The 20,411-nt window shown below is 53.8% G+C and overlaps 1 protein-coding gene across 6 annotated transcripts in view; it reads right to left on the bottom strand.

Annotated features, from left to right (window-relative positions):
• Positions 1-20,411, bottom strand: part of ELMO1 (engulfment and cell motility 1) — a 457,757-nt gene that overhangs the window by 30,473 nt on the left and 406,873 nt on the right. For all 6 annotated transcript variants that reach the window (XM_036247227.1, XM_036247228.1, XM_036247226.1 and 3 more), the window contains one exon: positions 3,779-3,942. In XM_036247227.1, coding sequence (XP_036103120.1) covers positions 3,779-3,942 — 164 coding nt within the window. The remainder of the gene's footprint in view (positions 1-3,778; positions 3,943-20,411) is intronic.

Genomic DNA, 20,411 nt, shown 5'->3' with positions numbered 1-20,411 from the left:
TCCCAGACCCACACATAGCATAACCCCTTCGTCTCTTACACATCCTTACTCAAATGTCGCTCTCCCAGCCAGAGGGATCTGCTCTGACCACCCGATTTAAAACGACAAGCTCTCTCTCTCGCCATCTCCCTTATCTGGCTTTCTATTTCCGTGGCTGTATCCTATTTTAATGTGCTATAATCATATCACCATGCTTACTGTCTGTTCCTCCCACTAAAATATGATCACGACGGGGGTGAGAGTTATATCTGTTCTGCTCGCTGCGCGATCGGCAATCCAGAGGCCAGTGCCTGGCATGTAGCGGGCACTTGCCAGGCATCTGTCAAGAGCGTGCAACACTGGAAGTCAGGTAACTGACCAGACTGACCGGCGACGCGAGAGCCTTGAGCCGACCTTGCGGCCAGTCTGCGGTGAGGGCCCGGACTGGCAGGACAGCCTCCTGGGCTCCGCCTGTTCCCACTTTCCTTTCCCACCGACTCTTCCTGTCGTGCTGAGATAGGGAAGGCGTATGTACAAAGACATCCCCAGTGCTAGTCCCGCCACCTGCAGACGTCCAGTGCGACAACGTGAGAAGTTCGGGTTATCGCCAATAATCACGGCGACCGTTCCCTGAGTGGCTGTCAGGGGCCAGGCATGTACTCAGTGCCCTTCAGATGCCGCTCTGATGAATCCTCACGACACCCAGCAAGGTGCTCTCGTCACCTTCCTCGACAGACGTGCAGAACGCAGGCTGAGGGCGGCTGCAGAACTGCCCAGGAGCCGCATTTGTAAGCGGTGGTCTTGGAACGAACGCCACGCTGTGCGGGTCTGGTGGCTACGCTTCGCTGTCTTTTCCACTGGTGGGTGTCCAGCATCCCCCTTCCCCCCGAGTCCCATAGTGTTCAGTGACCTCTTTACAGGGAAAATACGTCCACGTACACAGTTGGCTCGGAGTAATTATGTAGATGGGCTTATTGTCCCTGTAAAGTCACGCTAAGTAGAAAACAACATGCCTCCTCTCTGAAATCATTAGCCAAGAGCTAAGAAAGAAAACAGAGATCCTGCAACCCACTGAATGTATGTTCCCCCAAATATTCGCGTACGTGGTGTTTGCATTTTTCTTCTCGGGAAACAGAAACGTTCTATAAAAACGGGCCGTGTGCCTCCTGCGGTCTCCATGGCACCGAGGTCGAGCACCCCAGCGCTGCAGGGGGCAGGCACAGAGGCAGCCAGGCGAGGGGGGTCGGGAGGCAGGCAAGGGGGCCCCAGCCCAGTCACCAGCCTGGTCTGCGAAATGAAACCCTGAACTGGATGGCCCTCAAGGTGCTTTCTGGCTCTCCCATCCTAATATCTATTCTAATCCCTGAGCTTGAGTCAGAGGCACCTCCTGCGTGTTCTCGTGACAACTCGCCCACACGGCTTCCTCCAGCAGAGCACAGAGCACGCGTCCTGTAACCCCCCAACCCCAGCTTCAAAACCTGGGAAAGGACCAAGGCTCTCTGGCTCTGTCCCCAGCACCTCAGACAGGGTCTGGCAGGTATAGGAGTTGCTCAATACACATTTTTAGCGCTAAATGAAGGAATGAGGGATGGCAGCCATACCCGGTCTGTGCCTTTTCCTTTGGGGACTTGGGTTTATGCTGTGAGCCATTTGGGCAGCGTTTAGACTTCCCGTCTAGTAGCTCATTCTAACAGATATAAAACATCACTGCAGAAGAAGCGGCAGGCTGGCTTCCCCCAGCTCATTTCAGGGGCTGGGGGAATGATCAAGCTGGGCGTGCCTCCCTCCTTAAAAGCCGTAGCTTCTGGCAAGTCTTTACGGCTTGACTGCAGCTACACCGAGAACCATGACTGCTTTTCAGTCCCCTGGCCAAGTGACGATGCCAAAGCTACATGCCTACAGGAGAGTCCTCCTCGCTGGCAGGCTCCTCCTGACATCGTAACTGCAAAGATGAGAGCTCGCAGCGAAGGAGAAAGAGTCAGAATGTCACAGGCAGAGCCTCGGGAAGCAGAAGCCAAGGCAGAGGCAAAGTGTTCACACTTGACAGGCAGTTAGCACTGTTACTTGGAACAAAGTCATGGTCGAACCTTAATTTAGAATCACTTGGCCTTAACTGAAGTGGTTTCCTCCAGTCTCCCGTTAGGTTGGAAACCTGTGGTCAGAAGCGCAGGAAAGTCACCCTGTCTTACCCAGGTGCTGCAACTGACCTTATAAACCCTCACTGCAGTGCCCGGGGCCAGCCTGGGGCGAGGCCCCGTCCCTCCCTGCACGGGAGACACCGTGCAGAGGAGTCAGTCATTGATCCCACGCGCTCTCTGCGCAGTATTTCCCCCTCTCCCCGAGGGCCGTGCACAGCGGCAGTGGTGCACCCTGGGAGAACTGGCTGGTGCTCGGTGTGGGTGTCCGTAGGCTTTGCAGACACACGCGGGGAGCTTCCCCTCCCGGGCTGCCTGACTGCACCCCTCCCGTCACCCTGCGCATCTGCTCCGCGCTTCGCAGAGGTGGCTCCTGCCGTCTGGAAGCGAACGCCAAGCAGATGACACAGCGTGGCCACTGTCTGTTCCGACCTGCACACTCCTTGAAAACCTCATCTTAATCTTGCACTTGGCCAAGGAATGCTGGGGAGGTAGACAGGGCTTTGGCAGAGGAATTAGAAGGCTGGGCTTCAAGTCCCGGTTCCGCGCTCCTTATCAAGGTCCTCAGCTGTCGAGACCGTATCCTGTTCCTCGCATGGGGATAAGACCTGCTTATCTCTCACAAGGACGCGAGAAAGGGAAATAGCAGAACGAGGTGCTTTGCAAATTGCCAAGCATTAAAAATGTCAAACATATGAGAGCCAGTAACAGGAAGAAGGGCAGAAAGAAAAAGAATTAGAAACACACACACACACACACACACACACACATGCATGCATATATATATTTATTTATTTAGAGAGAGAGATTTAAGATGTCTCACAATGACATGTTATCAGTCGGCTTAACACACAAGTGCAGAAGAAGCTGTGTCCCGCAGAAGGAGATAAGCATCAAACACTGCCTTTCCCTCTCCCCCTCCCCGACGGCCTTCCGCACACGTCGTAAGTGTGCCCAAACGGACCTAGCTCTTAGAAAAGAACACGGGAAGATACACAGGCCAGTTCTAAGAAAAGACGAAGCGAACCAAACAGCCTTCCTGTCCGAGGTTCAGAACATCCGAAACATGGAGATGATGACATTACGCCAACTGTTGCCGGTGGGATTCGACGCCAAGTCCTATAGAAAGGGGGTCACTGCCTCTCTGACTCAGCCTGTAGGTTGACAGTCACCAGAGCAGTATGGCATGATGCCAAGCAGAGCCAACAGGGCCGGGAGAAGGCGGCTCTCTCCTCCTCCCAAGCATTCCCTCTCCCACGCACACTACTTCAGAGTTACATGGCTTTAATTATCAGTGGGCCTCCCTCTGGCTGGGCCAGAGCATCTTGCCACTCAAAGCCACCTCCACAGAATATAGCTTCATGGGCTAAAACGTTTGTTCCCAGTGTCAGAAAAGGTTCCCAACTTTTCAGCTACACGTCCTTGGAGGGCTCATCAGCAGCTGGGCCACTTCCTGGTTCAGATCCTTCCACCAGCACCTGCGCCCCCCTGCCCCTCATCCCACCCCGTTCAGCTCCCCCAGGGGCTGCTCAGACCTCGTGGCCGGGCTGAGATCTTTCAGAACATCTCGTGTCTCCCCGGCACGGCCCAGCTGCGAGACGGACTTTCACTCTAGAAACGGCAGGTCAGAGCCCTCGGGGAGATGGAGCTCGTGGGCAACTTACAAAATCGGGCGAGACTGGAAATCTTCCTGGCTCATCCTCTCAGACTGGCGGAGTTTCAGGATCTCGGTGTAGCTCAGGTTCTGCAGCTTGCTCTTGAACTGGTCCAGGGAGCTAGGCTTGCTTGTAAGAGCTCTCATAACCTGCTCCTTCACCACCTGCATTACCTGTGGAGGAAAGGAAGACCAGGATGTTCTGGGCTCAACCGCGCCCATTCAGAAGTCTCCCAGCTCCCCGCCTCCGCGAACCCCTTTGCGCACACCCTCACCCCAACCCTGCACGCGCCTCCCCGAAGAGAGCACCCCCACCGGTATGTTCATCTTCCATTTCCTTTCGCAGCGTGGGACCCACCGGAGGAGATGGGTTTGGGAGTGGGGTAGAGGGGCACGGCGTGGGAGTGCTGCGCTGGACCCCAAAGCACAGGGCTGCTGCGAGCCGACACTATGAACCATGCACGGCGCGGGAACGAAGGGGGTCCCACCGATGGCTGGCCATCTGCAGGGGCACTGTTTTCCCAGGAGAGAATCGCTGAGACACATGCTCGGGAAGTGTGGTGGACGCCCGTTCAAAGGATCGGAACCGCCCTCCAGCCCCGCCCTCCAGCCCCGCCCTCCAGCCCTGCCCTCCTGGAATGCTTGTCCCAGCAGTGAAAGCCGAGTGTTCTACAAATGATCCATTTGGGAATGTGCCCCTGGCACGGCCTCTTGGAGGTCTAGTCAGCTAGAATGGACATGTCCCGTTGGAAACCTCTGGTCAAAAGAAGATCTGGTAGTTTGCTGCCCCAGGACAGATCCAGCCCGAAGGAGGCGGTTAACCAGGTCTCTGTCACTGTGGCCTCATCTTCATCAGGACAGAGAAAGCAGGAGAAGACCAGAAGACACAGAGGCATCCAAGAGGCTCACAGCAATCTTGCTGCTGCTGCTTTTATTGTAACCTTCCGCTACAGATGAGAACCACAGCTGTTACTGTTCAGGGAGCCACCAGGCACCAGAGACGACGGTAGGTGCTTTAAACATGTTCCCTCTCTTAACCCACTCAGATGTATGCGGTAGATACTATCAACATTACATTTACACAGGAAGGAACTGAGGCTTCGAACGAAACAGTAAGTTAATAGTTCCAAGTCATAGAGCTGGTTGGTAGGTGGCTGAGCTGGGACTGAGACCCAGGATGGAAACTACGATCCTGCCGCCCATGCTATGGTTCTTGGGGTGGTTCAGGCGCTTAAAAAGTAGGAGAAAATCACGTCAGGTCCGCTGGAAGCCACTTTCTGTGCCAGGCCCTCTGCTGCTCACCACCTCGTTTCGAGAAGGTGTTACCACTATTTTCAAGATACGGAAACAGACCGAGAAGGCTCGAGGACTTGTCCAAGGTCACACATATCTAGTTGAACCTGAAGACACCCGTGGCCCAGCGTGGTGGACGGAGCAGGCACTTGACAGGAGCAGCCCTGAGGGGGCGCTCAGCCTCTGTCACGACAGCTGTGATCCCAGGGCACTACTACGGCTTCCCGTCATTGCTCATTCAGGAACTCCTGTACGGCAGGTCCTCAGCCACTGCTCACTCACTAGTCCCACCAAGATGCCACTTTCATGAAACCTGATTGTCATCGAGGTGACAAACACTGGCAAACCAGGGCTCCCAGCTCTGCCTGACTGCTAGGTGGGGGGGGGGCTCTGCCTCAGCAACGAGCAGGCAGCTGACATGTGCTTCCAACACCTGACAGCTCCCTGCACCGGCTGAGCTCTGCTGGCGTCGCCTCCTCCCTCGAACGGGGCAGGTCGCCAAGCTCTGTGCTCAGGTTTCTTCTCCGCGTGCACACCTCTTATTCACCCAAAGACTTTCCAGTGATCTGAAGGGGTCTCAGGGGCGCTGGGAGGCAGAGCAGGAAAGCGAATCTTCCTTGACAACAAAACTAAAACCTATTCCCCATCAGGCCGAAGGGCACCCACGGGCCCATGAGTCCCCTCGCCCAGGACGCCAGGCAGCTTCACTCGTTAGTCATCTGCATGCCCACTGCTCCCAGGAATCCCTTGTCCACTGAAAAGGGCTGAGCCAAGGGCAAGGTGAGTCACAGGTACCTAGAGGGAAAACAACCTGTTTTCGAGTGCTGTCCACCCTCCTTCTGCCTGATACGCTTCTGACTTTTAGGAAGCCAAGTCCTCAGTACGACTATCCTCTGTGAGGTCACAGATGGCATTTTCATAGGGGCTTCCTAGGAGGTGACATCTTATCCCCAAAATGCATCTAATGGCAGCAACCTCATGAAACTACAGGAGACAAGTTGAGAGATGACAGATCTATCCATCCACTCACGGATTTGCTCCACCCAGTGGGTGCCGTCGCCCTCGGAGGTGATGCACGCCACGCCTGTCCTGGGATGTGGCTCCCGTGACAGCCGTGGACTGAACACCTGAAGGCAGCTGGCCTCCAGACCCTGCCCCCTGGGAGTTTCCAGGCCACGGCAGGGTTGCTCCCCGAGTCTAACTCAGCTGGCCACCAGCTTACATTAATCAAACTGTATTGACGGAAATGATAAAGAAACATTTTCTTGAGAAGCATTATTTGTGAAGTCCACACAGCAAACGTTCCTGAGCACTTATCATGCGTCTACACTGGACACTTAGAGGTAAATCAAGCGTGGCGCTTGCCTTCTGCGAACCACTGTTCTGATGCGTGAGCTAGACGCCAGCTAAGACCTTTACAGCGGAGATGTGGGCCAGATGGAGAAGGACTGAGGGACCCGCTTGGCAGGTGGGGAGGCTTTTTGGAGAAGAAGACGTGATCCGGCGTTACAGAAACAACGTGTGTCCACCGCGTGGAAACGGATGAACAATCCGAACACGCCTACCCATTAGCCACGTCGAACCCGCGCTGCTTCTGGAACCAGTTGCGTAGTCATTGTTTTGTGTCCCCAGCACGGTGGCCTGAGGCACATTTCCAATCTCTGTTTTATTTTTTCACTCAGGCAACATGGAGCTGACATCGTGACCATCCTAGGCCATGCACTTGAAACTGTGGTCGAATCTGTGAAGACTGACCTACGACACTTTGCTGTTTCATGGGAGGGGCACCTTGGGCGCTGCCCCCACCCAAGAGAAACCCAGAGCTGAGTCAAGCAGAGCGCTATCATCTCCCGCGTCATGTGACCTCTGGCAGGAGGGGGGACAAATAACAGAGATACAGCCATTAGAATACCAGAAAAGAAAAAGTTATTTTAAATAACATCAGGTTAAAGTTGGGGGCGTTTTAAGGGCTCATCTCCACTTCCCACAGTTTACAGAGGAGAACATCAAAGCTCAGAGGGCCGGGTGATTCCCTAGTGTGTGTGGCTCCCTAAGGGGCCGTCACAGGAATGATCATCACCAGGCCACCTCTACTGACCGATCAGCACCCTTCCCCAGACTTCTCCTGCTGGACCCGGGGCAGAGCTGAAGCCAGCTCCTGGCCCCTCACACTGAGACCCACAAGAGTGTCCCTTACTCTGCAGGACAGTGGAAGATGATGAGATCGCGTCCGGCAGAACCAGCCAGAGGAAAGGCAGACGTGTGTGTAAGAGTGTTAAACATGGTTGAGCCGTGTTCGCCCACACAGTCAGTCCAGCCCTGGCATTTGGTGGTTTGAATGGGATCCTTATCGCTTGCAAGCAGAAGTCCCTACAAAAACAACGAAGGCCAAGAGGATACAAGCTCGGGGGGCGGAGGCTGCCAGGCTCCAGGAGAAGTGCACGCAGGAAGCTGGGTAGAAAGAACACGGCTCCCTCAGTAAGAAATAACTAGAAGATCATCCTCATTCTCTCCTCGTAGCTGTGCCTTGGCATGGACGTGATGCTAATCCCTCACGCAGCTCTTCTGTCTTACGCTCCAAGTCCACGTAAGAGCGCCATTGCTCCAGCGTTAGACTTTGATCCCTGCTGGATGCAAGAACCCATGAGTGGGACAACTTTTAAGTTCCCCACCAGCACTTACACTTCAGTTTGAAGACAATATAGACTGTTTCCTAAGAGCAGGTTGACAGGATGAGGGGGGAGGCGCCCCAGGGATGCCAGTGGTGAGGACACAGCACAGAATACAAGTTTGCTAGAACCCAAGACCGGCTTCGTATACTTCACGGTTTGCTTGGTCCTGGCCCCAGGAAGCGCTATGATCACTCTGTGCCAAGAAAAATAACCTAGCGAGAGGTGTCATTGATTTTTTTAAGAAGACAAAAGAGTTATATAGGTCAAATAGTCCTCCAGTCCTTTGCAGAGTGTCTTCTACAAGAGCTACAACGAGTGGCATCCAATCTCTGCTAACGCTCCCACATGTGTGATTTAAATCAAGACTCACAACCACCATCCTTAACTCAGTCCTCTTTGGAAAATATCAAACCTTTCATCGTTGTTTGAAAAGCCTACGGACGACGTGCGGAGGCACCCGCCAATCAGGGACCTTGAGCATTCTTAATGACAGCAGGCGCTCTGCCACAGACATCAAGGGAGCTGAGCTCTGGGCACCTGCACCCCCTGACCAGTCCCTCCGGGTGGGAAGGTGCCCGCGGTGTGCTTCTGGAGTTCCCCGAGCACGTGTTCTCAGACTTAACGTCACAAGTTACAAAAGAAGCCAGACCCCCAGGAGACCCTTTCCTTCAAATGGAGAAAACCTCTGGTCTCCTTGGAAGACTGGGTTCCCGGTGGAAGTACTGGGGATCCCTGAATAGACTCAAGCATGCTGGCACAGCTGGCCCTCGGTGTCCGCGGGAACTCACAGACACTCACGCGCCTCACACAAAGCGGCGTGGAAAGCACGCAGCCCGCCTGCCTGCGTGTCGACAGCTGTGCAGGGGATTCGGGCGCTCAGCGTCCAGGACCACTTCTGAGCCTTCGGAATGGCAGCTGTAGGACCCCTGTCCTATCACGCGGAATAAGCTAGGTCGTTATTGGCGTACCTGTCACCCCACCTAGACCAAACCCCAGAGGGCAGAACTGTTTCCCGTTGGTATTTGCGGACCATAGTACTTAAGGCATTCTCCTTCAGACCGCAATAGTGACCGATAGGTTCAATGCCGAAGATTCTTGGGCAAAGAACTGCAAGGCTGTTGAGCTTGTTTACAAAGCCTAAAGAATTAAGTCGGTGGCCTTGGCGTGGCGCCGTAGGGTTCCGAGGTGGTGCTGGGCTCCCTCCCAGGCTGAGCCAGGGGTGGGGGGTGGGGGGTGATCTCCAGCTGAGCAGAGGCCTCTGGAGAAACCACAGCGGCACGCGTGACTGGGCATGGCCATTAACGGGGGTCCGTTTACCCAATCAGCGGTGCCCCATGGAAGAGATTTATCTTCATGCTGAAGAAAAAAGGCTGAGCCGGGGAAGACAGACACAAACACAGCCCAGCTTGGAACGACTCCTGTGGGAGCGTTTTCATTGCTGGGCTTCGGGACTGACCATCTTTCTTCCCGGGAAGGGTCCTTACACGAACCAACAATGACTGAAGACTCCTGAGGACCCCGAATTGGAGGGATCTCGCCTGGAGAGCACGGTCTGGGGAAGGAGGACCCCAAGTCTCGTGTGTGGGCAGGATAAGGTCCCAGCCCGGGGGCACTCGGGGGAGGGGCTACTCTCCAAGGTGAAGGGTGGGGAGAAGCGGCCTTGCCCAGGAAAAGGAGAAGTTCAGGTGAGAACTGGTGACTCACCTGCCAGGGACAGTTCTTGTCCCAGGTGCACCTGTCAGCGTCCCTCGACCCGCTTCCCGCCCAGAGGTCTGCAAAATTAGGACGACTTCTGGAAACTAAAGATCGTTTTACTCTGTGGTGTTGGCACAGCTGGCGGCCACCTGCCAAGGTCAGGCCCTGCCAAGGAGGGTTTTTGCCGAGCGGGGTCAAGTGTGTTACATGAACAGCAGAGAGCAATGCAAAGGCCCTCCGGGCCACAGAGCGGCCTGTAGGCCTTGCGGGCGGTAAGGCCTGAGCAGGGGCTGGCGGGCTCCTGTCAGGCCATCCAGTGTCTGTGGCCACTCTGCCAGGGTGGCAGCAAAGTGGCCACAGACACGTACATGGATGGGCGTGGCTGTGTCCCAGTAGAATGTGATTTGAACAAGCAGGGGGGGCTGGACGCGGCCTGTGGGGCGCTCTGCCAAGCCCTGCTGGAGCGGAGACATGCCCGGTGCTCGGGTGGGAAGTGCTCACGTCCAGTCCCCTCGGTCACTCTGCTGGGTGTTGTGCTCAGCTTCTCTGAACCTGTTTCCTCCTCTACAAAGCGAAGGTGACGACCTTGTCAGGACCAGGAGATGCAGCGTGTTCACCCCAGTGCATCATACCCATCGTGATGGGCTTTCCTGTGAACCACCATCTTAGAGACAGCTCTCCAAGGACAGACACCTTTCCTGCAGCACGTCAGTGACCTCATGGTGACGGAGGTGCTCATCACGTGCACTGGGCAGTTCGAGACCATGTTCACGCTGCACTGAACAGAACTGAAGACTTGTCTTTTATAAAACAGCCCTTCCGACTCTCCCCCGAATGCCGTCAGGGCCTTGAAGGAACTTTGGCCCATCCTCGCTCCCTCCTTCCACAGCTCGGGCTGGGTTTTGACAAGTGCAGGCCTCTGGAGAAGGGCCGGCTCTCCAGGGCACTCTGGGGTCAGGCTGACTGTAAATGACCGGAAACGGTTCAGACATCACAGAGGGTCAGCTCAGCTGGGGAGCAGCCTCCAGCTAGCTCCTGCTCCGTTTTATCAGGCGGCCTCAATGACACAGATGGATCCGAAGCGTTTTGTTTATTAATACATGCAAAAAAGCTCCTCTGCATTTTACAAAGGACGAGGTCTGAACACGGTGTGCAGACATGATAAGACCTTGCCAGCCACGGACTGTTCCTCCCTGTGTTTCTCCAGCGAGTCTTTAAGAGCCCTGAGCTCCCGTGGGCATCTCTCTGAGGGTGACGATGACCTCACTCAGCCACAGGCCACTGCTGTGTGTGACCGTGGCAGGGAGGTCACTCTGACCGTTTCTGAGACGGCATTTCCAAACCCAGAAAATGCTAGGTTTGTGCATCACATTAAAGCCGAGACAGGCGCCCAAGAGCTGAGGACAGGTCACTGCAGACTTAGAGTCTGGAATGCAAACTGGTGACGTCAAGGACTGTTCTCTGGATGCCATCTCTCTGGTGATCGATCGTAAATCAACTCTCAGTTTATTAGATCTTTGGTGAGTGACAGAAGGCTATGTAGCAAGGACCAAAATAACGGACCTACCTGGTCTTGGGGACCTGCGTGTTCATAAAAGTTGGGGATTTTGTTCTGAGGCTCATGGTTTTCAGGAGAGTGTGATGGGGAATCACTTTTCGAATCTCTGTGTCTTCCACCTGCTTCGTGTCACTGTCACTGAGCCCTCCCGGGCCCCTGCTCCACCACCTGTCCTCTTACCCAACAGTCTGACTTAATTTTTTTCTTTTTCTTTTTTTTTCTTCATTGATTTTAGAGAGAGAGGAAGAGAGAGAAACATCGATGAGAGGGAACATCCACTGGCTGCCTCCTGCATGCCCCCCACTGGAGATTTGGTCCACAACTTGGGCAGGTGTCCTGGTGACCTCTTGGTGCGTGGGTCTATGCTAACCACTGGGCCACGCCGGCTGGGCCCAACAGTTTGGCTTGAACTCTGCCCACTCCAGCCCTTTCTCAGAGAGCCGGGTTATCTTTAAAACGCAAATCTGATCACATCTTCTCCCTGCTCACCCCCAAACATGTACTCAGGTGTTCACTGTAGCCTTATTCACGGTGGCCAAGGCACGGAGACAGCCTGGGTGTCCTCTGCCTGATGACTGGATGGAGACGTGGCGCATATATCAGTGGAATGTACTCCGCGTCAGAAAGGATGGAGTACCGCCATCGGCGACAACATGGGTGGATCTGCAGAGTGTCGTGCCGAACAAAGTAACTCAGAGGGAAAAGGACAAGAGCCATATGATTTCACTCCCATGTGGTATATAAAGCAGAAAGCAACGTGTGGGTGAACAAAACACACAGACACAGATAACAGCATGGTGGGTGGGGGAGGGGGAGGGGGTCAAATACATGGTGATGGAAGGACTAGACTCTGGGTGGTGGGCACACGATGCGATTTACATAATGCATCATAGAAATGTACACCTGAAACGTGTATAATCTTATTCCCCAGTGCCACCCCAATGAATCTAATTAAACTAAAACCCCTCACGATGGTCCACCACAGCCTGCCGGGGAAGACCACCTCTCTGCTGTGACCACACGGACCCGGAGGTGGCTTTCCTCCTCCCCATCCAGCATGTTTCCCCCAGGGCCCCGTGCTCCACCATCTAACCACGCTAAGACCGGTCAGTGTTCCGACTTCACCTGGGCCTCCCTTGTGGTCTGCCGTCCACCTGTGACCGAACGCCTCCTTCTAATACCTGCTCCTTCTCCAGGTCCGGAATCTTCCCTGACCTGCCGCCCGCCCCCATCACAGGACTGTACCACGACGTCACGAACGGTGTCCCCTCGTCTACCACTCTGTACGGTCGGCACAGTCCAGCTGTGTGTTAGTTACTGAGAAAATGCCCATTTAGGAGTGGTAGACTTGTCAAATGATTAAAAGAAAAAAATAGCCTAGAAAATTCTCAACCCACAGTCCACGGTAAGATTTAAATAAGGTGCCTTTACCTGGCTTCACCCTGGAGACGCTGATGTATTTGGTCCCACATGGGCTCTGGGCACTGGTCACATTTAACAAACCCCCAGGGGACAGAGTGTGAAGCCGGGGCTGCGGGCCGACGGTCTAGATGAGGAGTGAAGGCAGGCAGGAAGGAGCAGTGACTGTTCTACTCCAGGACAAGGGAGAAGGGACACGCCCACCCTCCAACCTCCCCAGTGCAACTCAGGACAGAGGCGGCGAGACTGCAGCTCGTTACTACCCCAGTGTCCCCGCAGCACGGCCTTAGGTCCCAGCTACGGCGTGGACAGGCTGAGCTCTCTCACCTGGCACAGGTGCCGAGAGGGCCAGGAGGGCGCGGCCACTTGGAGCGTGCTGGGGCAGGTCTCTCGGAAGCCACCGCCACTCAGGGGCCAGACCACTTTCTCGCCGAGGCAGCCACCATGGTGAGGACATCTGCCTACCTGGATGTCCCTGGTTGGGACCCGCTTCAGCAAGGGCAGCCACCATCTGCCCACTGAGCCCCAGTGCCTTGGGCCGCCAACAGTATCCATGTCCCCAGACCCAGGCCCTTAGCCTACGTGCCAACGCTGAGAGGGCAAGCCTGCCTAAGACAGTGCCCAGGCAGGCCAGGGAGCCGACGGGACTGTCAGACAGAGCGTGAATGGTGACTTTTCCAGCTTACCCCAAGAGCAGAGCGGATGCCCTGCAGCAGGTGGGAAGGGAGCTAGCTACCAAGCACTGTCAGTTACTCCCTCCCTCGCTGGAGAGCGCCCCCTGGATTTTAGCAGCTAATAAAATAGCCATCGGGTGGCAGGGGCAGTGATGTCCAGGCGGCTTCGAGCACCCTGACAATCAGACCACAATCCAAACCGAGGCTGTGAGGCTTTGCCCCGCCCCACCCCCAGCAGCTCATTACACAGGCCGACCCCCGGCTCCATGCCGTACTGGGTGTTCTCACGCTTCAAGGCACTGACGCAGGCTGCTCCAACCAGAGGGCATTTTAATTTAAGGTTTAAAGCATCTTTATAGCCAGTAAAAAAAAAAAAATCCACCTTTCTACAGCAATTCATCTCAAAATCAATTAGGGCTGGGACTGTTAGAGATGGATGGACATGGGGGCATCGGTCTCATTGTCTTCAGCATCACAGAAGGTCAGTCCCAGAGAGGAGACGGGAGAGGTGAGGTTTGGGACGGCTGCCTTCTCTCTGCAGCACCCCCTTGAGGGGAGAGGCGGAGAGTTGGGTGACCACGCTTCCCCTCCAGTGAACAGGGAGCCTAATGAACTCGATCCGCCCGCTATCCGAAGGCCGATAGACCACAGGAAGCTCCCCGCTCAGTGTCCGACGGAGCCAGCCTCCACGCCACAAAGTCTGTGCAAATGACATTTGTGGGTGGCATTTAATCCACAGCTTTGAATAACCGACATGTCAAGCCAGTCAGTCAAAACATGTGAGCGTGTGTGCCGACAGAGGCAGAAACCAACGGGCTAGTTTTCTTGCAAAGAAGGGTCAACAGCTCTTCCAATGGGGTTCAGTAGGGTTGGGGACAAAGGGCTACGCATGTTTCATAATTACGCTGCTGTTGGTTTTCGAAAGGTAGTTTATCAAACTCAGCCATCCTTTGCCAAGCATGGGCGAGGAAAGCGACGTCTTTTGCAGATCTTCCGAAAGTTAGGAAGAAGGAGCTTCTCGCTGGGCGAGTCTCCCAGACTGGGGTCATTATGGAGATGCTGCTCTCTTGCAGCTAAGGCTGACCACGTGGGGGCGGGCTGACTCTCGGGGGAGCGCCCCCAGAGGCAGGGGAGGAATTTCACTGAAGAAGTAACAGCCTGAAAGGATTTTTCTTTTGTAAATCACAATCATGATGCCAAAAAAATATGGTGCTGAATGATTCAAAGTTCCCTACTGTCTCTGTTGATGGCTGAATGGCATCCATAGATTTCCCTAAATACCACAGGCTGTTTACCAACAAACCAGAGACCTACTCAATGCCCCTCTCTAGGCAGGCACTGGTAAGACTGGTAAAAGGAGTGAATGGAGCCCTGGCCGGTTTGGCTCAGTGATTAAAGCATTGGCCTGTGGACCAGAGAGTCCTGGGTTCAGTTCCTGCTAAGGGCATGTACCTTGGTTGCTGTTTGTCCCCTGCCCTGGTTAGGGTCGTGTGGGTGGCAGCCACTCAACGTGTCTCTCTCACATCGATGTTTCTCTCTCTCTCTCCCTCCCTCTCTCCTTCCCGCTCTATCTGAAGATAAATGCAAAAAGGTCCTCGGGTGAGGATTTAAAAAAAAAAAAAAAAAAGGAGTGAACGGTAACCATCTGCTCACGTGTGATCGCCCCCGGTTTGTGTCTCGACCTCCGCGGAGGGTGGGCCTTTACCCAATCATCTCTGCATGTCCAGAGTCTAATATCTAATACTTACCTGCAGAGTGAAACATTGAACCGAAAGGAAAATGGACAGAAAAATATCAGTGAGCAGCCCCCAGCTACTCTAAATTGAGTAGTTAAGAAATAAATGAAAATGTCTACTGTTTCCCAGGAAGGGTGAAACCCTAACCCCACAGATTGAGATCTCCCAGCATGCTTTGCATAAGCTATTAAACAGTGACAAATGGGATGAGACAGCCTGTCCTCTGGAAGAGAGACTGAGTAAACTTCTCTTACACAGGCTGCGCAGGGAAGACCCGGGGAGTTCGGGGTGGCAGAGGCAAGGTCTGGCCCCGTAAGTTAGCTCTCCCACCAGGCAAGGCAGCTGATCGGGCAAAATTAGTCATGGCTGTAGCAGGTCGCTGCGGAAGGACAGTGCTGGTGTTCAGCAGACAGACTGGGCAGGAGAGATGGCCACACAGTAGGACCTACCTGAGCTCTGACACAGACAGGGACGGACTGTTCTTGTCTCTCTCCTCCAAATAACCTCCTCTGAGTTCTCATCAGACCAACAGTGTGGTACTTTAAATGGGGAGTTCTTTGTTGAGGAATTTAAAACAGCACGGTCTGCATTTTAATTTCTAAATCAATTCAGAACCAACAGACTATCTTCAGGGCAAATGTGCTTCGATTTTCTAAATTTTACCTAACAAGTTGTCAACGCTGGGTACTGCACTGGACGCTTTAGAAGTATATCTGCAGGTCTGTATGAGCTCAGCGCAGCACTGGGCATCTCCTAGGTGCCAATCGCTGGGTAAATGCTGGCGACAGAGCCGGCTGCGCTCACCCTCGGGAAGCCCAAGGTCAGCGGGGGAGGGAGGCTGTAGACACAGTAACAGCAGATCTTACTGAGCGCCTTCTGGGTGTGGACTGTCGACATGATTTGAGGACGGGGTAAGCGACGAGATTATTAAGCACAGCACGGGTTTTTATGCGTACGGACATGTCTCTATTCCTGCCTCATTGCTTCCCCAACTGCGTTTCTCACAGAGGGTTGAAATGATGTAGTCACTCCTGGCTCCCGGCAGACGAGCCCTTCGAGAGAAGAGCCTGCGCACCTCATTTGTCTTCCATCGCTAGTGGGTCTTACAGTGTCTCCCACCGGGAAAGTTTCCCCCTCCGTCCAGTAAACCGAAGGTCAGCCAGATTTTATTTCTGAGTTACATGGTAAAATATGGTTTCTGGGGAGTCTTCCCACGGCTGGGGTCGAATGCCCGTGATCATTTTAAGCAGAGGGCTCACCACGGTAACAGTGATCGATGAGCTCTGGGTAGCACGCGGCTCTGGGTAGCACGCGGCTCTGGGAGCACGCGGCTCTGGGAGCACGCGGCTCTGGGAGCACGCGGCTCTGGATAGCACGCGGCTCTGGGAGCACGCGGCTCTGGATAGCACGCGGCTCTGGGAGCACGCGGCTCTGGGAGCACGCGGCTCTGGTAGCACAGGACTATGGTTAGCACGCGGCTCTGGTAGCACACGGCTCTGGTAGCACACGGCTCTGGTAGCACGCGGCTCTGGTAGCACAGGACTATGGTTAGCACACGGCTCTGGGAGCACGCGGCTCTGGGAGCACGCGGCTCTGGGAGCACGCGGCTCTGGGTAGCACGCGGCTCTGGGAGCACGCGGCTCTGGGTAGCACGCGGCTCTGGGAGCACGCGGCTCTGGGAGCACGCGGCTCTGGGTAGCACGCGGCTCTGGGAGCACGCGGCTCTGGGTAGCACGCGGCTCTGGGAGCACGCGGCTCTGGGTAGCACGCGGCTCTGGGTAGCACGCGGCTCTGGGTAGCACGCGGCTCTGGGAGCACGCGGCTCTGGGAGCACGCGGCTCTGGGAGCACGCGGCTCTGGGAGCACACGGCTACACCGACACTGCTGCATCCTCCCTGGTGGTTGTGAACTGGGATACCTCATAAATCCCCTGGCCCTTTCTTTTCCACGGTTGGTCATTACTGTCCCAGGGCAGCAGCAGACTTTCCCTACTAAAGTGACTGTGAGCCCTTGATGATCTTTGAAGGACAACCCTTCAACTACTGTAGCCACAAAGCTCAGACAATTAAAACAGCCTAGACCTGGTTGGTTTGGCTCAGCTGTTAGAGCATCGGCCTTCCAACCAGAGTCTCAGGTTGGATTCTGGTCAAGGGCACGTACCTTGGTTGTAGGTACACTCCCAGCCCTGGTTGGGGTTGTGTAGGAAGCAACCAATGGATGTGTCTCTGTCACATTGATGTTTCTCTCTCTCTTTCTCCCTCCCTCCCACTCTGCCTAAAAAAACCAAAAAACAATGGATAAAGATCTTCGGGTGAGGATTACACAAACAAACAGCCCAGAGTGCTCTGATTCTGCAAAATCCCGACAGTTATCTCATGGTTTAGAGCCCATGAACCCAGGGCGATCTGCAAGGGTGCCTGTGTTTTCCCTCCGGGCCTCTTCCTCTCCGCTCATTCACTATCCCCCCAGCTGGACGGAGGCAGCTGTTCCCCTGGTTTCCAGAAACCCAGCGGGTCTGTGGTGTTTTCATCTGAATGTGGTCCCTTCCCTTCCTGATGGGTCCTTTGGAGGAGCCAGTAGATGGCAGTTACATGGCACTGGTACCTTCATCCCTCTGCTCCTGGCCAGTGACGGGCATCACTAATCCATCACCACACGTTTTCTTCCGATGGACCCAGACTCGGCCTGCGCGTGGCCACTGCCCATCGGTGGAGTCTGGGACTCACAACGGCACCCATCCTCCATCTCTGAAGGGACCCATGTTGGCGAGCAACCAGAAAGCCTACCAGACACATTCAACCGTTCAATACCTTTGGGTTCGATTTTCTTAGCAGGCTTGATGCCCCCTGATGAAATGTCTTTGAGGACTAGCCCACGTCCTTTCAGTGCGTGGACTTGTGTTCAATTTTACATCCTTGTGAAAGTGGTTCAATCCAGTATCTACATATAATTTCTGCCTTACTCCCGCCTTGGCGGTCAAAGCCAACACTGCCCCTCTGACGTGGAGCACTGCCCCTGGAAAGGACCCCCCCCCCCCAGCCCCAGAACAGGGTCACGCACTCAGGAGGAGCTGACCCGTGTTTGTTAAATCAATGAAACTGCAGACAGAGGTCTCCTGGGTCAAATGATAGACCTTCTGATGTTGACCATCATCTCTGTTTTTCTTCTTTTCAAATTTTAATGATTTCTATTTTATTTTATTTTTTTTTAACTCTGGGGGAAAAAATTTCTGACTGTAACCAATGTGGAAGAAACTTTCTTAGAATTATAATTTGGGTGCAAGTAACGGAGGACTCGTTTTATTCTCTTGGAAGGCATGTGTATTGCTATAGCACAAATGCCCTCGCTACTTGTTTATTAAAAGCAAGCGAAATGATTTCGTAAAGGGTAGAATTTGTATTCGAGTTCACTGATATCGACAAGTCAGTGTTCTGTGAAGTTTTGTTATGTCTTTAAACGGAAGATAAGATGCGAAAGAAGGGGAAAAAGCATGCATCATGCAAAGAGACACAACCAAGCAAGCTTAAAAAGAGTTAGACTACACTGTGGCGGTCCTCAATTTCTTACTTGAGAAAAAAGTGTACATGCTACGCACCACGCATCCTATTCTTGAATTAGAAAACATATTTTTAAACTGAAAAGACATTGACTATCCCCATCCTCTCACCCGATCCCTTCAGACCAAGAGAAGGGCAATTGCTCAAGATCACGTTGGCTTCGGTGGAAGGTGGAAGGCAGGCGGTGAGCCCTGGAGTGAGACGGAGCTGGGTTCGAGTCTTGCTGTCTCACTTTTCCCATCGATGTGTCCTGGGGCAAATTTCTGAATCTCTGTAAGCCTTAGATCCCCCCAAAACTGGACATTACAGGCTAGACCTTGCAGTGTGGCGTAGGGATTTCAAATGTCAAGCAGATACCGATAGTGGCTAGTGTTTATGTTTCTTCATTAAGGACAGGGGTAGCAGGGAGCCCGCCAGAAGAGGGGTTGAGATCGAACCAGGAAAGCCTGCAACTGCTGAGTAAAATAATTTGAACCACGTGTTGTAGGACGTGGTGAAAATGTTAAGATGTTTGAGCGGGGGAAGGAAGTGATCGAAGTCCAAGAGGAAGTCCTGCCTCCACCAGGGCACCTGATGCCCACTTGGCCCGGCACCTTTCTCCTTGTGTTACCTCCTGGACAACCTGGGGCGCATCCTCTCATCTCTCCCTATTTTCTCCCCCCAAATGAATTTGGGCATCTGTGTAGCCTCTCAATTGAGCATTTTGGATGGGCTAGTGAAAAAGAAAATAGCTCTCTAAACAAGGGGGTATTTATCTTTAGGAAACAGATGTTCTTAAAGTCTCTAGCCAGGAGTTGCCAATGGCACCTCGGAGATGCTCTCTGCCGGGGATGCGGAGAGAGCGTCTGTTCTGGAAAGGACAATACGAACGGGCTGCGTGAGTTCTGCCCCACCACAAAAAGGACAGCGCCCCAAATAGAGCCGAGGCATTTTCTCTACAACGTCAAGGTCAAGGCACCTGTTCCTCACTGCCCCACCCAAAGAACAGAAGGAGCAAAAATCAACGTGGTACAACAGGTGAACGAACTGAGAAGGAGAAACAAGGGACAGGAAGTTCATAAGGCGAGAGACACCGCACAGGTAAAACCCTGTCGGTGTAAAATGTACTCGGGAAAGACAAAGTAAGGATACAGACGCTTGCTCTTTGGCATGATGTCTTCGAAAGGAACATCCAGGACACTTGACTGACACACACGCACTGTATCCGAAGGTGACCAGGCTCCATAAGCATGTTTGTAAGTGGTGAGACCAAAGCACAGGGAGGTGATGCAGTTTGTATGAAGATGTCAATAACATGCCTGACACCTGACCCTGGGGTGATTATCAAGAAACCAGACCCCAAAGCATCCTCTAGCACGGAACCCATCCCTTCCCCAGTTAGGACACCCAGAGTGACACTGGTGTTTCTAAATGAGTCCCCATTCTCAGGAGCCCGCCTCCTGGGCTCCTACCAGCGACCTGCAGCTATTTGTCTTTGGCTAACTGGATTTCTAAGATGGTCTGCAAACTGCTTGCTCCTGCGCACCATCAATCAGTGCCAAACTACGCAGGCTCCAGCCCCAGCTGAGGATACAGTGGCTTGGCTCATCACCCAGCACCTAATGAACCAACATGAGTGATGACTGTTGGGTAAACACCGCGCAGAAGATGTGAGTCAGCTAAATGAGTACTGCTCTGATGGCGCACCTAGGAAGGCGCGTGACGGATCTGTGCGTCCGCACAGCTGCAGCCACACAGTGGTTTTCCGATGCGCTGAGGCTTGCTAGCACTTGTGTGCAGTGTTAAATTGTAAGAGGGATAATGTCTGGGTCATTTCGTGGGCACATCCAACAACTTATTCGATATTGGCTAGATGTATCTAAGCTGTAATAATTCTTATCCACTAAAGGAAACCACACAGGTGGGTTTGTTAGTAGTTTTGTCAAAAGGAACATGAACCCAGCCAGTGTGGCTCAGTGGCAGAGCGTCAACCCATGCACCAAGAGGTCGCTAGTTCGATTCCCGGTCAGGGCACATGCCCAGGTTGTGGGCCTGATCCC

The sequence above is a fragment of the Molossus molossus genome, unplaced genomic scaffold, assembly GCF_014108415.1.
Source record: "Molossus molossus isolate mMolMol1 unplaced genomic scaffold, mMolMol1.p scaffold_m16_p_7, whole genome shotgun sequence".
In the NCBI taxonomy this organism is placed as follows: Eukaryota; Metazoa; Chordata; class Mammalia; order Chiroptera; family Molossidae; genus Molossus; species Molossus molossus.
Note: the sequence above shows the minus strand (reverse complement) of the source record. Positions and strands in the feature narration are given on the sequence as shown.